The sequence below is a fragment of the Buceros rhinoceros genome, unplaced genomic scaffold, assembly GCF_000710305.1.
Source record: "Buceros rhinoceros silvestris isolate BGI_N320 unplaced genomic scaffold, ASM71030v1 scaffold5608, whole genome shotgun sequence".
Taxonomy (NCBI): domain Eukaryota; kingdom Metazoa; phylum Chordata; class Aves; order Bucerotiformes; family Bucerotidae; genus Buceros; species Buceros rhinoceros.
The window spans coordinates 64,868-82,002 of NW_010427324.1; the positions used below are offsets into that span (position 1 = coordinate 64,868).

The 17,135-nt window shown below is 40.2% G+C and overlaps 1 protein-coding gene across 1 annotated transcript; it reads right to left on the reverse strand.

The window, feature by feature from the left end:
• Positions 1-232: 232 nt before the first annotated feature.
• On the reverse strand, positions 233-14,865 carry CNGA3 (cyclic nucleotide gated channel alpha 3; the record flags this gene model as incomplete). Its single annotated transcript, XM_010141844.1, has 6 exons — positions 233-2,023; positions 5,404-5,510; positions 6,374-6,481; positions 8,577-8,684; positions 13,067-13,120; positions 14,686-14,865. Coding segments are annotated over 6 exons (1,969 nt in total), but the record flags the coding sequence as incomplete, so codon positions are not given.
• Positions 14,866-17,135: the final 2,270 nt, after the last annotated feature.

Below are 17,135 nucleotides of genomic sequence, written 5' to 3' on the forward strand. Positions count from 1 at the left end.
GTTTGCACAGACACTTCCCTGTAAAGAACAAAGATTTTAAGAAGCCCAGGTGTGCGTCCATGCATTTGATCAGCTACTAAAGTAGCAAGGTAGAGCATGTACCCTATAAATATTTTTAAGCCCTTTAAAAAAAAAAAAACCCCAATCCCTCCTACTTTAAGTACATGCATTTGATCAGCTACTAAAGTAGCAAGGTAAGAGCATGTACCCTATAAATATTTTTAAGCCCTTTAAAAAAAAAAAAACCCCAATCCCTCCTACTTTAAGTACAATGCCTTCTCAATGCAGCGTGCATGGGAAGAGACAGTGTGCCTAGACCTACACGTACCATACACAACAGCCATTCTGAGCATGATTCGTAAGAAACCCACTCTCAGTACAAAAAAAGTACCCAAATGCCAGACCAAATCTCCCCCTAAGAAGAAGGTGACAATGTTCTATTTACAAGAAAATACTGCTTCAGTTAGTTAGTTAAAAATGCTAAAAACCATTCTCTTGAGTTCATATAAAAATAATTATGTCTATGTATGCACACACATATTTACATACGTTTATGGCTTTCACATGCTTCAACTGTCTCAAATAAATGAGGAGATGATAGAAATACTCCATTACTGCTTTTTCTCCCCCTCAGGTTTTCCTGCCGCCTCTGCTTCGTCCACTGATAAGGTGCCACTTCCGTATTTTTTCACTCGGGTTTCTACTCTGGTAAGTCTCTGCTTCACCTTTTGTTGGGATGAATTGTATTCTGCCAAGAGCCTGGCAAACCTAGTCTGCAGCGTATCCAGAGCTGTTTCAAGTCTTTCTATTTTTTCTTCCAAGTCTTTTGGGTCAGCTCCTGCTTTTGCTGCTTCCTCATCTATTAAATTGTCTTTCATCAGAATTTGTCGCCCTTTCTCTTCCAGAGCCTTTTTGGCTTCTGGATATTCTGTGAGGGCTTCCATTAAATCATCTTTAGACAAGCAGAACAAATCAGAATAACCAATACTTCTTATGTTGGCTGTCCTCCTGTTGCCAGATTTGCTACCTTTGATGTTTAGGATGCTGATTTCGCCAAAGTAGCTGCCATCGCTTAGGACTACAAATTGGGTTATGCCATCATCCGCCACCACAGCCAGTTTTCCCTCTTTAATAATGTACATTTCTCTCCCAATGTCTCCCTTTTTGCAAATGTAGTCCCCAGGACTGAAGACCGTAGGTTTCAGTTTCAGCACCAGCTCAATGAGCAGCCCAGCTTCACAATCCTGGAATATACGCACTTTCCTCAGTGTGTCCAAATGGACGTTGATCGCGATTTCAGCCTTCAATTTGTCAGGGAGATTTTTGAGAACTTCCTTCTCATCCACTGTTTTCTTGTTGGTCCAGAGGTAATCAAACCACTTAATTACCCTGGCTTCCAAATCCTTCGTCACTTTTCGGAAATGCATGTACTGTTTAATGGAATCCACTTTGGCCTGGAACTCTGCCCTGGAGGCATTCATGTTAGAAATCATGGAGCCCACGTTACCGACAATGGTAGCGAAGATCAGCACACCCACCAGGAAGTCGATGACCACAAAGAGATACTCTTCGTCTTTCACCGGGGGAGGTGTTTCTCCAATGGTCGTCAGTGTGAGCGTTGACCAGTACAGACTGTAAATGTACTTCCGAGACAGGCGCCCATACTCTGGAATGGACACATTGGGATAGACCCAAGAGTCCGTTCCAAATCCAATGACCTTTGAAATTGCAAAGTATATACACGCGTTCCAGTGGATGATGATAAGAATGTACAAGACAAGATTTCCAATACGGAACATGTTTGGATAATTTGTCCTGGTTTCAGTACGGTCAAAAAACTCAAACAGACGAGCAATCCTCAGCAAGCGGTTAAATCGCAGTTCAGGGTAGTTCAACCCAAACTTCAAATACGCCAGGTCTGTTGGCAGAAGAGACAGTACATCCAGCTTGAACTGGACAGTTTTGGTATAATGCTCTCGTAATTTCTTTTCATCCTGAACTAGCAAGCCTTGTTCAAGGAAGCCTTCAAAGAACAAAAATAGATATTTTGCTTATTAGAATAAGCATACCATAAAAAGTACTGGGTGACTGACTTACATTTCAGATATCTGAGAACATGAAGAGTTGTACCATTATGCACACAGACTTTGATACACTATGGGTTCATTTAATGAAAAATACTTCATTGCAAGTTTAAATATTTCAGTTAGGTTTCAAAGCTGATATATAATGACTAAAAGCAATGACTCTATTATTACCACAGCGCTCTCTGCAGTTTTCTGCTCTATTGTGGGACAGTGGTATCTTTTAGTTATCTTCGCAAAAGGAAAGGGGAGATTCAACTGTCTCAATTCTCATGAATCATTGTCATGAGTCATAAAGTTAAGCAAGTGTTAAGCCATTGTGTATAAAATTGGAGCAGAATGTTTGTAAGTAAATACCAAGAAGGTATAATGGATTGTTGGAAATATTTTCCAAACATTAGAGATACCCTTGAGATAAAGAAATCCAGTTTTTTCCCTGCCCTGAGCCACGCTTTTCCTCTTGGGTCCAAGAGGGTCTGTTAAAACAGACAGGATTTTATTTTCATTTGGGGAAAAACGTTTGAGCTTCTTTTGTGTTTCTGGTGAGAGAGCTACTAAGTAGAATTTTGCACGTCAGTATTTCTTCATTCAAAAGATTTTGGAAAGTATTCAATTTTTTAAAAATTATGAGAGGACATAAACTGCAGTAAGACACTTTAAGCAAACTGCTTCTTTGTAGGAGTTCTTGTAGAAAGGCTGCCTGAGCAGTACAGCTGCAGTGCTGGTTTGCACCTTTGAAAGCTCAAGGCATGCTCAAATGTTCCGCAGGGAACAGCAAAATACTTGCTGCCGTTGCAGGTGAAGACCTCCAACTGTCTGTCTGCTAGGCTAGTCAGGAGGAGAAGGCCATGGAGAGAAAAGCAAAACATTCCCTCTGATCAGGGATTATCACATTTTGCTAATCCCTTAGCAATCTACAAGCAGCTTTCTCAGGGAAGCATCTGCTGAGGAAGACTGAGCTGCATTTCTTTGTGCCTTACACAGCACAGCTGTATTTCTGGAATGTGTATGTGTGTCTCTGTACAGTTGCCTCAGGTGTACGTGTGTCTCAGTCTTTGGGTATCTGCAAACCAGTGGTGGCTACAAACAGAAGGAGATCCTGTGCCATGAATGTGTTGCCTCCCAGAAAACTGCTGAAAAAGCTGGTGAAACATGACCTTATTAACAGAGTTATGCAATGAAACAGAAAAGTTGGCCAGGCCAATGCATTTCTGACTCACAATTATTAAAAATAACTTTGAAAACACTTTCCCTCTGAAGGGAGGTGAAAGAAACCCTCTCAGATCTTTTTTGCCCTCTGACAGAACTCAAGTCCTATAGTAAAACCTTTTGAAAGCATCAAAATGTGGGGTATGCTAAACACGACCAGCTGCTGAGAGACATGAATCTTTTCTACTTGACAGTGCAGAGTCGTGAAACATGTGAAATACAGTGAAAGTGGCCCTGCAGCTAGACAGGAATGCACCACAGGGAAGCTGATGCGGATCATGGTAGTTGTGGTGCCAGATCCCAGTTCAAAGCCAGTCCCTGCCCTTAAGCAGCACGGAGTCACACTCTTCCCAAAGGTTTCCAGGGCCTCTGTCACCAGGGCAGATGGACCTTGCAGGTTTCCAGGAAAAGGCAGCAGGCACATGCAAAACCAGGAGGGGTTGTAAACAGAGTTGACAAAGAGCTCAGCACCTAAAAGAATTGACTTCCTTATTTGAGTGCCTGAAACTGCAGCAGACACCTGCACCGAAGTGTTTAGCAGCAATTCTGTAGTTCCAATCCAGACCTGCAAAGCCGACCTTCTAACCATGCTTTACCAGCTGTACAATCGTTATCAGGACAGTCCATGGAAATTGTATAACCTGGACATGCCCAGTTTCTGCTTGGTTCTTTCCCATTACAGTAACAGATGTAACTGCAGAAGAGAAATTTAGTTGGCACAGCTGACATTTTAACTACACAACGAAGATTAAGGCCCCCTGCCCCACCCCAAATACAGCCATCTTGTGATTTCAGCATCTCTCTGAAATACATTTTCCTAGGTATTTGCTAAGTTTAAGAATCTGGCTTGCCACGAGTTTTGTGCTTCCAACATGACAGCACTTTTAGCCTCTGTCTTGTAATTATGTTTACAACTTGTCACAAGCCATAATTAATGTCAAACTGTCAGCATGATTAAAAAGAAAAAAGTAAAAAACAAAAGATTTAAAAAAACTCTCTTTTTTATAATGATCTAAAGGTTTTAGACCTTTTCAAGGGACATTTTGGAGCTGCATCCGTACCAGTAAGTAGAACAAGCCAGGATGCATTTTCTGGCCCTGAGACCAGCTCCTATTCATATAGAATTTCTCCCAGCCCCTTCCAAAAATGACGTCATGAACAACACCCAGCCTCTGCTGTTCTTCCAGCTGTGCCCAGACACTGCCCGAGAGTGCTAGCTGGCATAGACCAAAGCGCGTTAAGGACTACTCTAGCAATTTAATGGTATGGATCACTGTGTCATTGCTTAGGCCTATGTTACAACCTTGTTTAGTTTAAAACAGATTTGTCTTTAAGGCCAGAATCTGTATGAGCTGGGTACACTCAAATACGAAGCCTGTATGGACTACAGAAACAGGGACAGGAAACTGCAGAGAAGCACTTCACACATGACATGGCACAGTCCTCACAGATCCTTTATGTTCACAATTCCTTCAGGAAGGCAGGATCTAAGCAGAGGTGCCTGGGTTAATCCCATACCACCACCCTCCTGGGTTAACCCTACACCACCACCAGACAGTGGGAGACCCAGCTAGGACCTAGCAGAGGCTGCAGGAAATACAGCTGGTGGCAGAGGGGCAGCACTGCCAGTTGCAGGCAGAGGGCTGCAGACTTGGACACTGAGATGGACGCCAGGTCTTGCACTAGACCAACTTAATAGTCACTTCTGAGCAGAATGCTGCACATCTTAGCTAAGAAGGCAGCGCTTGTGGAGTGCAGTTGGTTTGTTGCCCACTTTAAGGTGCACTAGCAATCTATCATGCACAGAGTGATCATGGCACGCCAAGTGCCTTATTCTCCCTTCCCCACACAGCCTCTTGCAGGGGCTATTCAGTCAGTGTGTGGCACGCCTACTTAAGCACTGACAGAAGTGAATTGAGAGACAAGTGGAGTGCAGGTGTTGGGATATCCAGCCTTAAAACAAGCCCGTCAGACATTTCATCTTCCCACAGCCTCCACTGGTGGGTTCTGCTGGAGACAGGATACTGGTCAGACCCCACAGGGAAATTTGTTTCCAGCCTTTATATCCATGCTGTATCTGAAAACACTGTAAAAGCCCAGAAAGACTCACCTGTCCGGAACCTGACAAACATGTCAAAAACATAGATGACATCAGAGACATAATCGAGGAACAGCCATAATTTAATATGGTCAACTTGTAGCTCATCAAAGCAGGCTCTAAAGAAACAAAGATATAGAAAAACAAACAAACAAAAAACCCTTAAAAATTACATGAACTGTATAAGCAGAGAACTTGCAGTGTCCTAGCAGCATGCCTGTGCACTGAAAAATCGAGGTTAGCATATCTCCATGCCTAGACATCTGCGCTCTAGGACTATGGCTAAACAACACTGGGATCTTTCAGAATTCCTAGGTATTTAGACTGGGAGCAAAACTCAAAACACATACATGCCAGACAAGGGTGCTTATAGAGGAAACACTGTCCCTGCAATTAAACATGCATCAGATTTCATGGGATACCCATCTCCACAAAGATAATTCCCAAATAAGAGACTTGCTTCTGAGAAGCAAACCATCTTCATCTCCCCCTGCCACCTGCCACTGCCTAAGTGAACCATTTTGACAGCACTCCATCACTTTGATTGGAACTGATTAAAAGGGAAGATAAATCCTCAGGAAAAATCTTCCTGCCCGTCAAGCAGCTATAGATGCATGATATTATTTAAGATGGCCCAACACTGCCCACACCCCTCCCTTCTGATCTCTCCTGGCTGATTAGAAGACGTCTCTCTAGCAGTGGCAAGGCACATCCCTGCAGCTGGCCAGTAGGTGGCACGCAAAAGCCACGGCCAGTGCTCATTGCAGGGTAAACGGGTTTTAGACAAGAAGAAAAAAAAGAAACATTGGCCATCTATTCCCAGTGGTATGTGTATTGTATATCCCTAAGGGTGTATGAACTGTAAATCTCCTAGGTAAGCCACCCAAAAAACACCCCAGGGAGATGAGAGGATGATTTACATAGGAAACATGATGAGACACTGAATTTGAAACCTGAGATGATTATTCACTTAAGTCCATACCTGCACACGAGCATACACCAGTTATAGAATACTGGTGCTGCAATTATGGTCAGCCAGTTGTAATAAATATTGCTTGAAGGATCTATCACAAATACCTCTTTTTTCTTCCTGGAAAGTAAAACGTACAGATTTACACTGGAAACATAATGAAATGACCTGCTGGATCTCTCTCTTCTGGAGGATGCTCATCTCGTGATGAACTCAACAGCTGCTTAAGAAGAGAAGGTATCCATGCAGGCAGCTCCCGATGAGATTCCAAATGTTAGCTTTGTCCCATCTGGCATGCTCTATTTATTTGCCTGACCAAACTTTGGAAAAAGTAAGAGTAGAAAGAAAAACGCAGACTCTCACTGCCCAGGCTGAAAACCACATCCTTCCTGCGTATGACCTTCACTGAAAAAAATGTTTCTTATTATCATTCCAGCTAGAAGGCTCTGCTCCTTTTCTAGAGAAAGAGCCCTCCTTTGCAGATTAGTTTTTATGGTTTTGGCAAATCCTATTACGGAAATGACTGTAAAAGCACATACATTTAAACAAGTAAAACACACGTAGTGAAATACATGTTTATAAGACGACTCTGTGTGTGCACACACATATAGTGTGTGACTAGAACTAAAACATGTACTGTGATGTAAAACCACATTTCACACACTCACAGCCCTGGTTCCCTTGGCCTCACAACAATGAAGAGGTGCTAAATGAAGCATACAGGCCTGGAATTTAAAGAAGATTTAAAGAACAGTATGGCTAGTGGCACATGTAGGGTATGCTCAGAAGTGCCCTTCCCCAGCACGAGAAGGGTTGGTATGGAACAGACAGCAATTAGCCATGTTGTATGTAATCAGAGGAAATAAGGATTACCGGATTGTGAGGTCCACGGCTGCAGATGTTATTCCAGCAGTAACATGTGATAGTGTGATCTGTGAACTGTATAAATAGTGTGGGGCATATGTGACCAGGCAATGCTTGGATATGTATTTGTGTGACTTTCCCTAATCTCCAAGAATGTAAATATATAAAATGTAATTACAATTTATTTCATATTTGTGTGTATTTCTGGTATTATCCCTACTGTTAGCTGAATGTGAGTAAAGGAAGCAGCTTTAATCCAAAAAGTCTTTGCCATCTGCACACCAGGTTTTGAGTCATTTCTTCTCTAAAGCTGGTCAACGCCTCAAAACTGGTGACCATGAAATACGGTCTTCATATGAACAGAGTGCACTACCTTCAAGACATTAAAACATACATATTCCTTGCTGAAATGTTTTAAAATGCTTTTGGCTACTGCAAAGCTCAGGCTGTCACTACACAGTAATTGAAGCTGAAGGAGAATCCTTAGAACAAAGGATTTCTAATCAAACTAAGGTTTGATTAAGAAAGTCAAGATCTTGAGATCAAGCAGCTTCAATCTGGAAGCAATTCCCAACACTACACGTCCCCCTGCCTGCCTAGAACATGCCACCACATACTTGCAGTATGTACTTGCATATAACTTGCAGTATATTACTCCTTAACTGTGAAGTCCACTCAAATGCATTCTCTTTTTATGTGCTATCATTGTTATTTTTAATGACTGGTAATACTAAATTGTACTATGATTGGGTCAGCTTTGGGGCAACAAAACAAGAGCAGGATGCACTTCTGTCAAAAGCATTCAAATGATCTCATTTTGTTGTGTCTCCTGATCAGCAGAAGCAAACTTTAATGTTCACTAGTAATGAACTGCATCATATTAAGTAATTAAATACACTAATCAGTGTAATAACTAAATTTATTAGTAAATCTGTAATTTTCTACAGGTAAGATTTTTGCTCTTGGTGCAAACCAGACTTTTGGTTCATCTGCTCTGAATCCTTATGGACATTCTGTAACAATTAAAAGCCTGTGTAGATCTGCAAAGCAGGCTGCTTTGCAAAATGCCCTCACAGAAAAAAAAAGCAACCGTCAACAGCAAATCAAAGTAACCAGAGGTAGCTGAATTCCCTTTCACTGACCTAGGAGACTGTTCCTGACAGGTCTCAACACAGGTCTTAAAAGATGCAACAAGTTTGTTGAGCAGTTGCACCTTTCCAAGAATTTGACAGGCCAACATTCTGCAGCCTACAGAACAATAATTGTTGTGGAAGCATTATGATGAAACGCCGTACCATGCTTTGCAGTGTAGGAGGTGTGTTACAAGCACACATTCATTCTTTATACTTACTCTGCCTTTTTTTTATCATCTTTTTTATCATCTTTTTTGTCATCCTTCTTTTCCTCCTTCTTTTCCTCCTTCTTTTCCTCTTTAACCTCTTTCTTTTCTTCCTTTTTGCTGTACAACATAATGTAAGGCTTAGCAATATTACCAACATTCTAGCAGTTAAGGAAGAGGGTGGATATTAAGGTATGGGAAACTAGACTAGACTCTGGACAGAGTAGGACAGGCATCCAACTGGTAAAAAGGGTTTACCGGCTGAGGCCTCTCGAACTGACACCACCACACTATCACAACAGGTAACCAGCTGGCTGATTCTCTGCATTAGTCACCCACACTTTCTCGTCCTTTTCAGACATCAGGCCAGGCCAATTTTAATTAAATGCTTCCTGCTTGCTTCATTCTTTAGAACTCAGGCATTTAAAAAGAAATCTATCAAATTATAACAGAACTTGAAATGGCTTAATAAACTGTCAGCATTCTTTGCATATGCAAAACCTCAAAGTGATTGAAGCTTTAATGGTGATTAAATGAAATGAGGCTGAATTTCCTCTCACCGTTCTTTAAAACCAACATAGCTATTAATTAATTACCTCTGGCTTCAACAAATGCCTAAGGGAAGAGTCCCAGCCAGTGTCTGAACTGAGCAAATGCAGAGAAAAAAGGTGTCTCATTTAACTACATAGTAGTCATTTTATAAATGCTTTACAGTCAACATGATTAAGCCAACCTATTTTAGGTCTCTACAGTAGAGAGCTACTGAACCTACGAAACAGTCTATATCTCATAGCCCATATCTACAAAATGACATGTGCCTTAAAAGCATTTTTTCCTTCCTATCAACTGTAAAGGAAAATTAGGTTGTCTAGTTCAGATGCAAGTGTCTATGTTTGGTCAGAGGAGCCATGCCCAAGTTGCTCTGCCTATATTCACTTGCCACGGTATTCAAAGGCTGAGCATTAAGCATGAAGTTCCATTCTTGCTAAAATCAATGGGAATTTTGCCTAGACTTCATGGAATCATGATTGTCCCCATGTTTATTAATTGCTTTTTGTGCAATAAAATAAAATATGGACCATTTAACATTAAGCATATCCTACCATTCCATAGTACACAGCACAGACTCAAACTACAAGATTGAATTCCAGATATGGATCTTCATGCTGTTCAAGTATGTAGAGCCTTCAGCTCACTAAAATGTGGCAAGCCAGATAAAAAGATGGATCTGACTTCCCCCTTTCTTAGGTTTGTCTGAACAGAAGAGTCGTGAGCTATGTTAACTTATGCAGATAGGCCCACACATCCTCCTCAAAACTGCAGAAAGTTAGCATCTTTCCTAAGATTCTGTCAATGCTTAATCTTAGAGCTAAATTTGGTACATGCATTGGTCAAGGATCACATAAGCTGAAGAAGAACAGTCACGTGCACAAGCAGAAAATCCATGATCTAAGATCTCTCTCTTTCGTATTTTAAATTTCTTTATTCCTTGAAACAGAAAGTGCTCCCACTAGTTAGACAGAAAAGCCTAAATGCTCCTGACACTACAGTGTACATTGATAATGCATATATAAACATAACTCTTCACACATAAGGTCTGGTTTGGATGAAAGCCATGGTCTCCTGCTCCCATGAGAGCTATGGGTCCTCCTCTGAACTGTTAAGATTGGATCTGATTCTCCCCTTGCACTGGTGTCAATAAAAGAAAAAATAGTTCAGTGACAGCAACATCCCACAGCAAAGACAGAACACATAACAATTGAAGAAGTGCTGCTTACAGGATTTGAAACAGCAGGTAAAAAGTTTAGTGGGCTCACTTGTGCTTTGCATGTATACCTGCTGATACTACTCGGATCATTAAAAGTCTATGCTGTGAACGGCAGCCCTGTCTTCAGTGTGCTTGTTACAGGCAGAAAGAAGCACTCCAAGGGAGAAGACAACAGTCATCAATTTTAAGATAAATATAATAGGACTGGTAGTAGCTTTCACCTATCAGCAACCTGTTCTGACTCTTACCCTTAGACATTTCCATGGTGACAGAGCAGCATAGTGTAATTTGGAAAAGCCCAGACTCAATTGCTATAAAACACTGAGATCTTACGCTCCTCTCTGTCCAGGAAAATACCCACCGAGCTGACCCACACCACTGAAACTTTTAAAGTTATACTCCACAGGGGAGAATAACTGGAGAAGAAAAGAACCTCTGGGTTGACAGATCTTCTGTTTACACATGCATGTCAGCTCAAAGAAACAGGTTTTCATTTACCATGGCTGATTTCTACATGGCAGTGGGAACTGCCACTCAAGTATTTACTTCACTCTCACTGACCTTCTTAGGCTTTATGGCTTCTTTTTCAAAACCGCCCCAAAAACTCCTTCCCATTTAAAAAACATGTCAGTATTTCAGTGCATATTACTATGCATCGTGCCTGATCTAAAGGCCAATGCACAGCTGCTGTTGTTAGCATTAACACAGCTTCTCAATGCTTCAAATTTATGGTGTTCTTACCAGAAAGGAAGAACTATGAGTAAACATAGGGAAGGCCATTGTACGTTTGTGGATGTTGTTATGGAGGGAAAAGTACACTGAAATACAGGATCATTCAAAAGGTCTCAGTGGTGGTGAATTTTGGAGGGAATATTTTGACAATTCAAGCTTCCTCATACATTTTGTTCTAAAAAAGAGAAAAATCTCTATTTCACACAGCATCTAATGCAAATGCTGCTTTTCTTCTCTGCCCTGCAATCTCCTACAAACTCATCTGGCAATTACAGGTATCTTTCATAAGTCAGATTCTTCCATTTCTGTGGCCTTTGATCATCTTTCTATTGTGGAAACTCCTGATTTATCATGCTCCCGCCTACTTGTAGTCTGGCAGTGCAAGTCACTCAGAGGAAAAGGTTGGCCATAATCAAAGACTTAAAAGGAACACCTACAGTTCCGCAAGGGCAGGCACTCTTAGGTCTTTACACAATGAAAAAACCCAAAGCTTCAAAAAGACCTGCATATTTTTTTATTTATCAGTGCTACTGGGTAAACTGGGGTCGAACTAATAAAACAGTTCAAGCCTGTCCTCTTTCACAGCAATGCAGTGGCATCCACTCTGTGTTTCCAGCACGTTAAAAGGAGCATGCACCTTCAGACTTAGAAAGCATGTCACCATCAGCTCCCATAAAAACACTGTCATAGTCTCTGAATGAGTCAAATATTTGCATTTCTCATCTGAAAAGTACTTTGAAAATCAAGTACTTTTCAGGCTGCTAGGCAGGTAGACAAACAGATGTTGTCTCCATTTTAAAATAATGAACCATTGGAAGGATGAAAGTTTTGACCAAGGTTCATGAGTCACTGTTAGAAATAGAGTAAGAAAGCAGCATTTCCATCCTAGTTAGTCCTCTGGCCCATGGCTAGCCTCCAGGCTTTTAGCACTTTTTTTATACCAGTCTAAATAAAATTCTGCACGTTTCTGACGCTGTTCACTGCACACTGATTTTCCTTTTTTAATAAAAGTTATGCAAACCAAACCAAAAAGTTGCTTCAGGAGCAGGAAGACCTCTTGTTCAGGTATGTGCACACAGGTTTTGCATCATGTGAAATGTAGTTTGAGCCAGCCTGTGATGGAGCTATGTGGAGAAAAAACCAAGAGTTTCCTGAAAGTATTTCTGACAGAATCAGAAACTATCCTTATTATTTTCAATTTTTGTTTTCATCTGGAAAGCAATGAAAAAAAATTAACTATCATCATGTATGAGAACAGATCTGTTGCTGGATGCTGCAGAGCAGACGTCCTCAGATAGCTGCGGTCTAAGATAGGAAACAAACATTGGTGTTGGGTGATTTTAAATTACAGGAGCTCTTCATCTTTTCAAGAGATTTCTCTTTGGTGCAACACTGTGAAATATCTTTGTCAAATATATTAACTATACTCCAAAGGACAGCTTCTGTCAGATACTCTGTTGCAACAAAGCCTTATTATGTCACTCTCTGTCTACTCCAACAGCATCTGCTAAGCTGAGATACACTTTTTAAAAAGATGGTTAGTTTTCACTTAAACTGCACACGTATTTTCTTGGTACCCTGATCAGTACGCACTTCTCATTTGACAACCTGAAATTTTGGGGCACGTATTTGCAAAAGGGGGCTAGTGTGTAAAAGAGGAAAATCACCATTAGAAAATGAATTCATGAATCTCACTGAAAACCAGAAGAACTAATAAATCAATGCGGTAAAATCAGCCAGCTGAACTAGGAGGTAGGGACTAAATGCTTAATCAGATTCACTCCTTGGGAAGTAAGTGTAACTCAGACAAAAAGAAGTTCACAGGGAGCATAAAGGATGCTTTTTGTACTACAAAAACTAGATCTTACTTTATAATTAAACTATATTATTAGAAAAGGCTTAGGAAGAGATAAGGAGTTTATACTACAAATGTTACTAGGCTGGAAAGGGGAAAAAAGAGAAGCTAGTAGTAGAAAGATGTTTGGAAGTTACCAGTACTTACTCTTCGTTGGTGTTGTTGCTATAGTTGACATTAAACCTGGCCAAGGGCCAGTGACTGTTAAACAAAACACATTAAAGAGTGTAAAGACTGTTGGTATTTCATACACGTATTTACCGACATGACAGACTGACTTACTAGCTTCTCACATATGCACTGATAAGATTAGGAAGGTCAACTTTGACTGCAGTGATAAGCCCCTTTGCGTAACTATTTAAAGGCACCAGTTTCTTTTCACCATGTGTGCCTGGCATACACATTTGTGACCACATTTGATGTCTGAAGCTTGTTCTTGGGCGTATTAGTGCATGGCAACATGCATCTCACTATTTTTAGCCCTGTACTCATTTGGCTACTATCTTAAGCCTCCTTCAATCCTTTCAAGTCTTCTCCACAGATGCAGTGTCAAGGCTTGTGGATAAGTAACAAGCATACCTACCATTGCTGCAGAATTAAGCCTTCATGATAGAACAACTGGGAGTGACTGTCACATGGCAGCAGTGTAAAACTGAGAAGGCAAGGATGAATACTCCCAAATTCACTGCTTCTAATAGCCTTATATAGAGGTTTGTTGTCCCAGGATCAATGCTGTCCTCTCAGTTACTTCGAATCTGCAGTTGCTGCTCATCAGACAACAGTCTGGCTAATTGAACAAAATGTGCTTTCAAACAGAATTTCTACAGAGTATATCAAGTGAAGATAATGAGGCTGTGCCAGACCACAACAAATCTAGGTAACTTGTATCACGCACAGCCCTTCAAAGGTTCTTGCTTTAATCTGAATTACTAGCAGAGATTTTGAAACAAATCAACTTATTAGTTGCTTACCTACCGATCTGTAACTATACAAAAAGATATGAGAATCTATATGCCAAAGCATTATGCCAAACAGAAAGTCAACTTTTGTCTTGGGACTTCATTTTCCTCTTTTAGCTGGAGCTAAATTTAAATCATTGCCTCAGACATGTATAAACTAATTATTATTCATCAAGTCAAAAGACTGTAAACACATGAAGTGTCTTTTGCAAGCCTCTTTTATTTTATTGGGAAAAAATTTAAGACTGAATCTGAATTTCATACCAAAGACTGAGTATGTGCTAGTAAGTTAAGTAAGCAGCCCAAACATTTTCCCATTTCTGCATCAGAAGCCTTCTGTCATGATAGCAGCTGAACTCCTGAGTAGATATAACAAAGCAAACATTTATGCAACTGCTTCTGTTGAGATTCCTAACAGTTGGAGATAATGCGCATAACATTAATGTTCTGAAAAGCTACAACTAGCAACATCCTAGATTCTTGAAACAGAAATTGCATTCATCCTCGGCAGAGAGGAGTTTAGCAACATCGGACTGCACAGGTAGCAGATGTTAAAATTCCAGTTCCGAGAAACCATTCTGCCTCCAGCAGCAGTTCAAGATCTTTGCATCTGAGGGGGAAAGAGAAAGTCTGCTGAAAGCCGTAATACTGCTGTCACGTGAAGATTCCTGGGCTGCATTAGACACCCTGTTCATCTCCCATGCTAAGCTCCTTACACTCTTCTTAAAATAAAACTTACATCCTAATCGCCAAGAAAATACCATAACCTCAGTCATCTTCACTTAAAGTATAAACACATCTTCTTACCTGTTTACTCCCCCAGGCCGCTCACGGATACCCAGAAAGGAGCGGATGTTACTTTGCCTACTGGACACCTCTACGAGTTCTGGCCCTCGGATACGTTCTAGGAAAGAATCAGGTCTTTGGTCTTCATGGTGCAAATGTCTTGTGGCCCATGACCTCACAGATACGACAAATCGTGATAGCCTGCATGGAACAGACATGCAACATTGACTGATCCAGACAAGAACATCATATGGCTTAAATCGTCACCACAAAGAGTAGCCCAGGAGGATTTTTTCTCCATTTCTCCACCTGCCACAAAATTAAACTTGATGGATTAACTGTGTGAACCCAGTCACTTCCCACAATTTTACAAATCTCTTTTTGCAGTGTGTCAAGGAAGCATCTCACACATCAGTTCCCAGTCCACTGTACCAGCACTGCAGAGGCATCAGAATAACATTCTTGCCAAGTGGGGGCAAACCGAGTGGATGGGGTGAGGCAGCTGACTTCTGACAAACTTCTGACATTATGTGATAATGAAGGAATCCTGGACTGACAGAATTAGGAGATAGAAAATACTCACAGGATCACAGGCTCAAAGGCTGGTACACACAGCGGAAACAAAATCTGAATAGTTGTTGAGGAAGGATGGACTTTGAAAAAAGGAATTACGAAAATTCAGCCACTTTCCCCATGAGTTTAAAGGGTCTGTCTGCACACATATTAATTGCCTATCACACATAAACCTGCCTACTGCATAGGAAGCACTATTCCCCATCCTAAATTTCTAGCAGAGCACTGAAATAAGCAAAAAGTCACGACAACATAATTAATTTATCACTGTATCATTATGTATCTTCTTCTCTACCTACTAATTCACATTATGAACACTTAAAGTATTTTCTGTCAAAGTTCAAAATGAAACATTTCTGAAAAACTGAAAATAATGGAAACTGATATATACAAAATATACAATACTCATTATCCGCAAAACATATTGTACCTATCAGCAGTCTAGTTTGGTCAAAAGTGTTGTTCATTCAGGTTTCCCGAACTTGACTTCAAAAACAGCCTAATGAAATCCTGAACAATGCTTCTTACAGAGACCTTGGGCTACTCAAAGAAAGCTCTTTACATTCTCTCTACATCGGCTACTATCACATATGCTCAGAGTCCACAAAGAGGTTGATAGGAACAATTTAAATCTCATGGTACAGTATATCTGCCTCTTGACTGCAGTTCTTAAGGCCCTAAACTACACCTCCTCATAAATCTTGCCCAGATTCTCTTACCCTGAAATAAAAAGGACAAAAAATAATATCAGGAATAGTATCACAGGAATAGTATCACAGATCAGAAATTAGAAAGAGGTATTTCTAGTTCTTTAGCACTAGCATGATATAAATCATCTACAATTGCCAACAACTAAGATAATTCAAAGCCTATCAAGAACACAAAAGAAAAGCTCCACATAAAAGATTGAGATTGTTTAATAGATTCCTCACTCTATTCAAAAAACACTGCATAAAATTAAGCTATATAATTTTTTCTCTTTGCCTGAGCAGAACTCAACTTTCATATAAGGAGTGGTATATAAAACAACTAATACGGATGTGCTTACTTATGTTAGAAAATAAGGCATTTTGATGGGACCTGTTAGTTAAGAAGCAAACAGATTTTACCACATAAGATTGAGAGCCTCTCTACTTAAACAAAGAAATAGAAATTTCTGATTTCTGCCAATCTATATAATTTTCACTTTTTTGTCCATTTCAAAGTAATAATTTTCACTTTTTTGTCCATTTCAAAATAAGATACTCAGTGAGGTCTGTAAATGCTATTGTCTCAGATCCTTAAGAACTTGTATTCAAGAGGCATGTTATGTTACCATAATATTTAAATTGCTAAGCATTCATGTTTCCATCACAGGCTTCCCTGTATACTCAGAGCATAGGTAACTGTAGCTATGCACATCATTCAAACGATCCTGAAAAAGGGTAAAAAACAATATAAACACAGATTAAAAACAAAGCTCTCAATATGAGTTTGTATATTCATGTGCTTTATGTTTACACAAAACACACTCCTATAAATGCCTTCCCCCTAAAACCAACTTCTTGCAGATTTTATAAGTCTACATACAGTGGTGTCAGTATCTGACAGCCAAACAGGGAGATACAAGTTTATTCCCCACCATCCAAAAGGCTGAAGTGTAAACAACACTCTTTAAATCACTCTTGTTTTATATGAATCTATTCTTTGCTCCTTGAAATACAATATGTTTAAACCGAGTATGGTCTGTACCGCGCCTAACAATGGTATGTGAAGACAGAGCTCTGTAGTCTCTGCTGGAAACATTTAATGTAGACACAGTAAGGTTTATGTTTAAGTCACGGTAAAGTAAATGACTTAAGCAAATGGTTGATTTTGGTTTTCACTGACTAAATTATTATTATAATAAATATTATAAT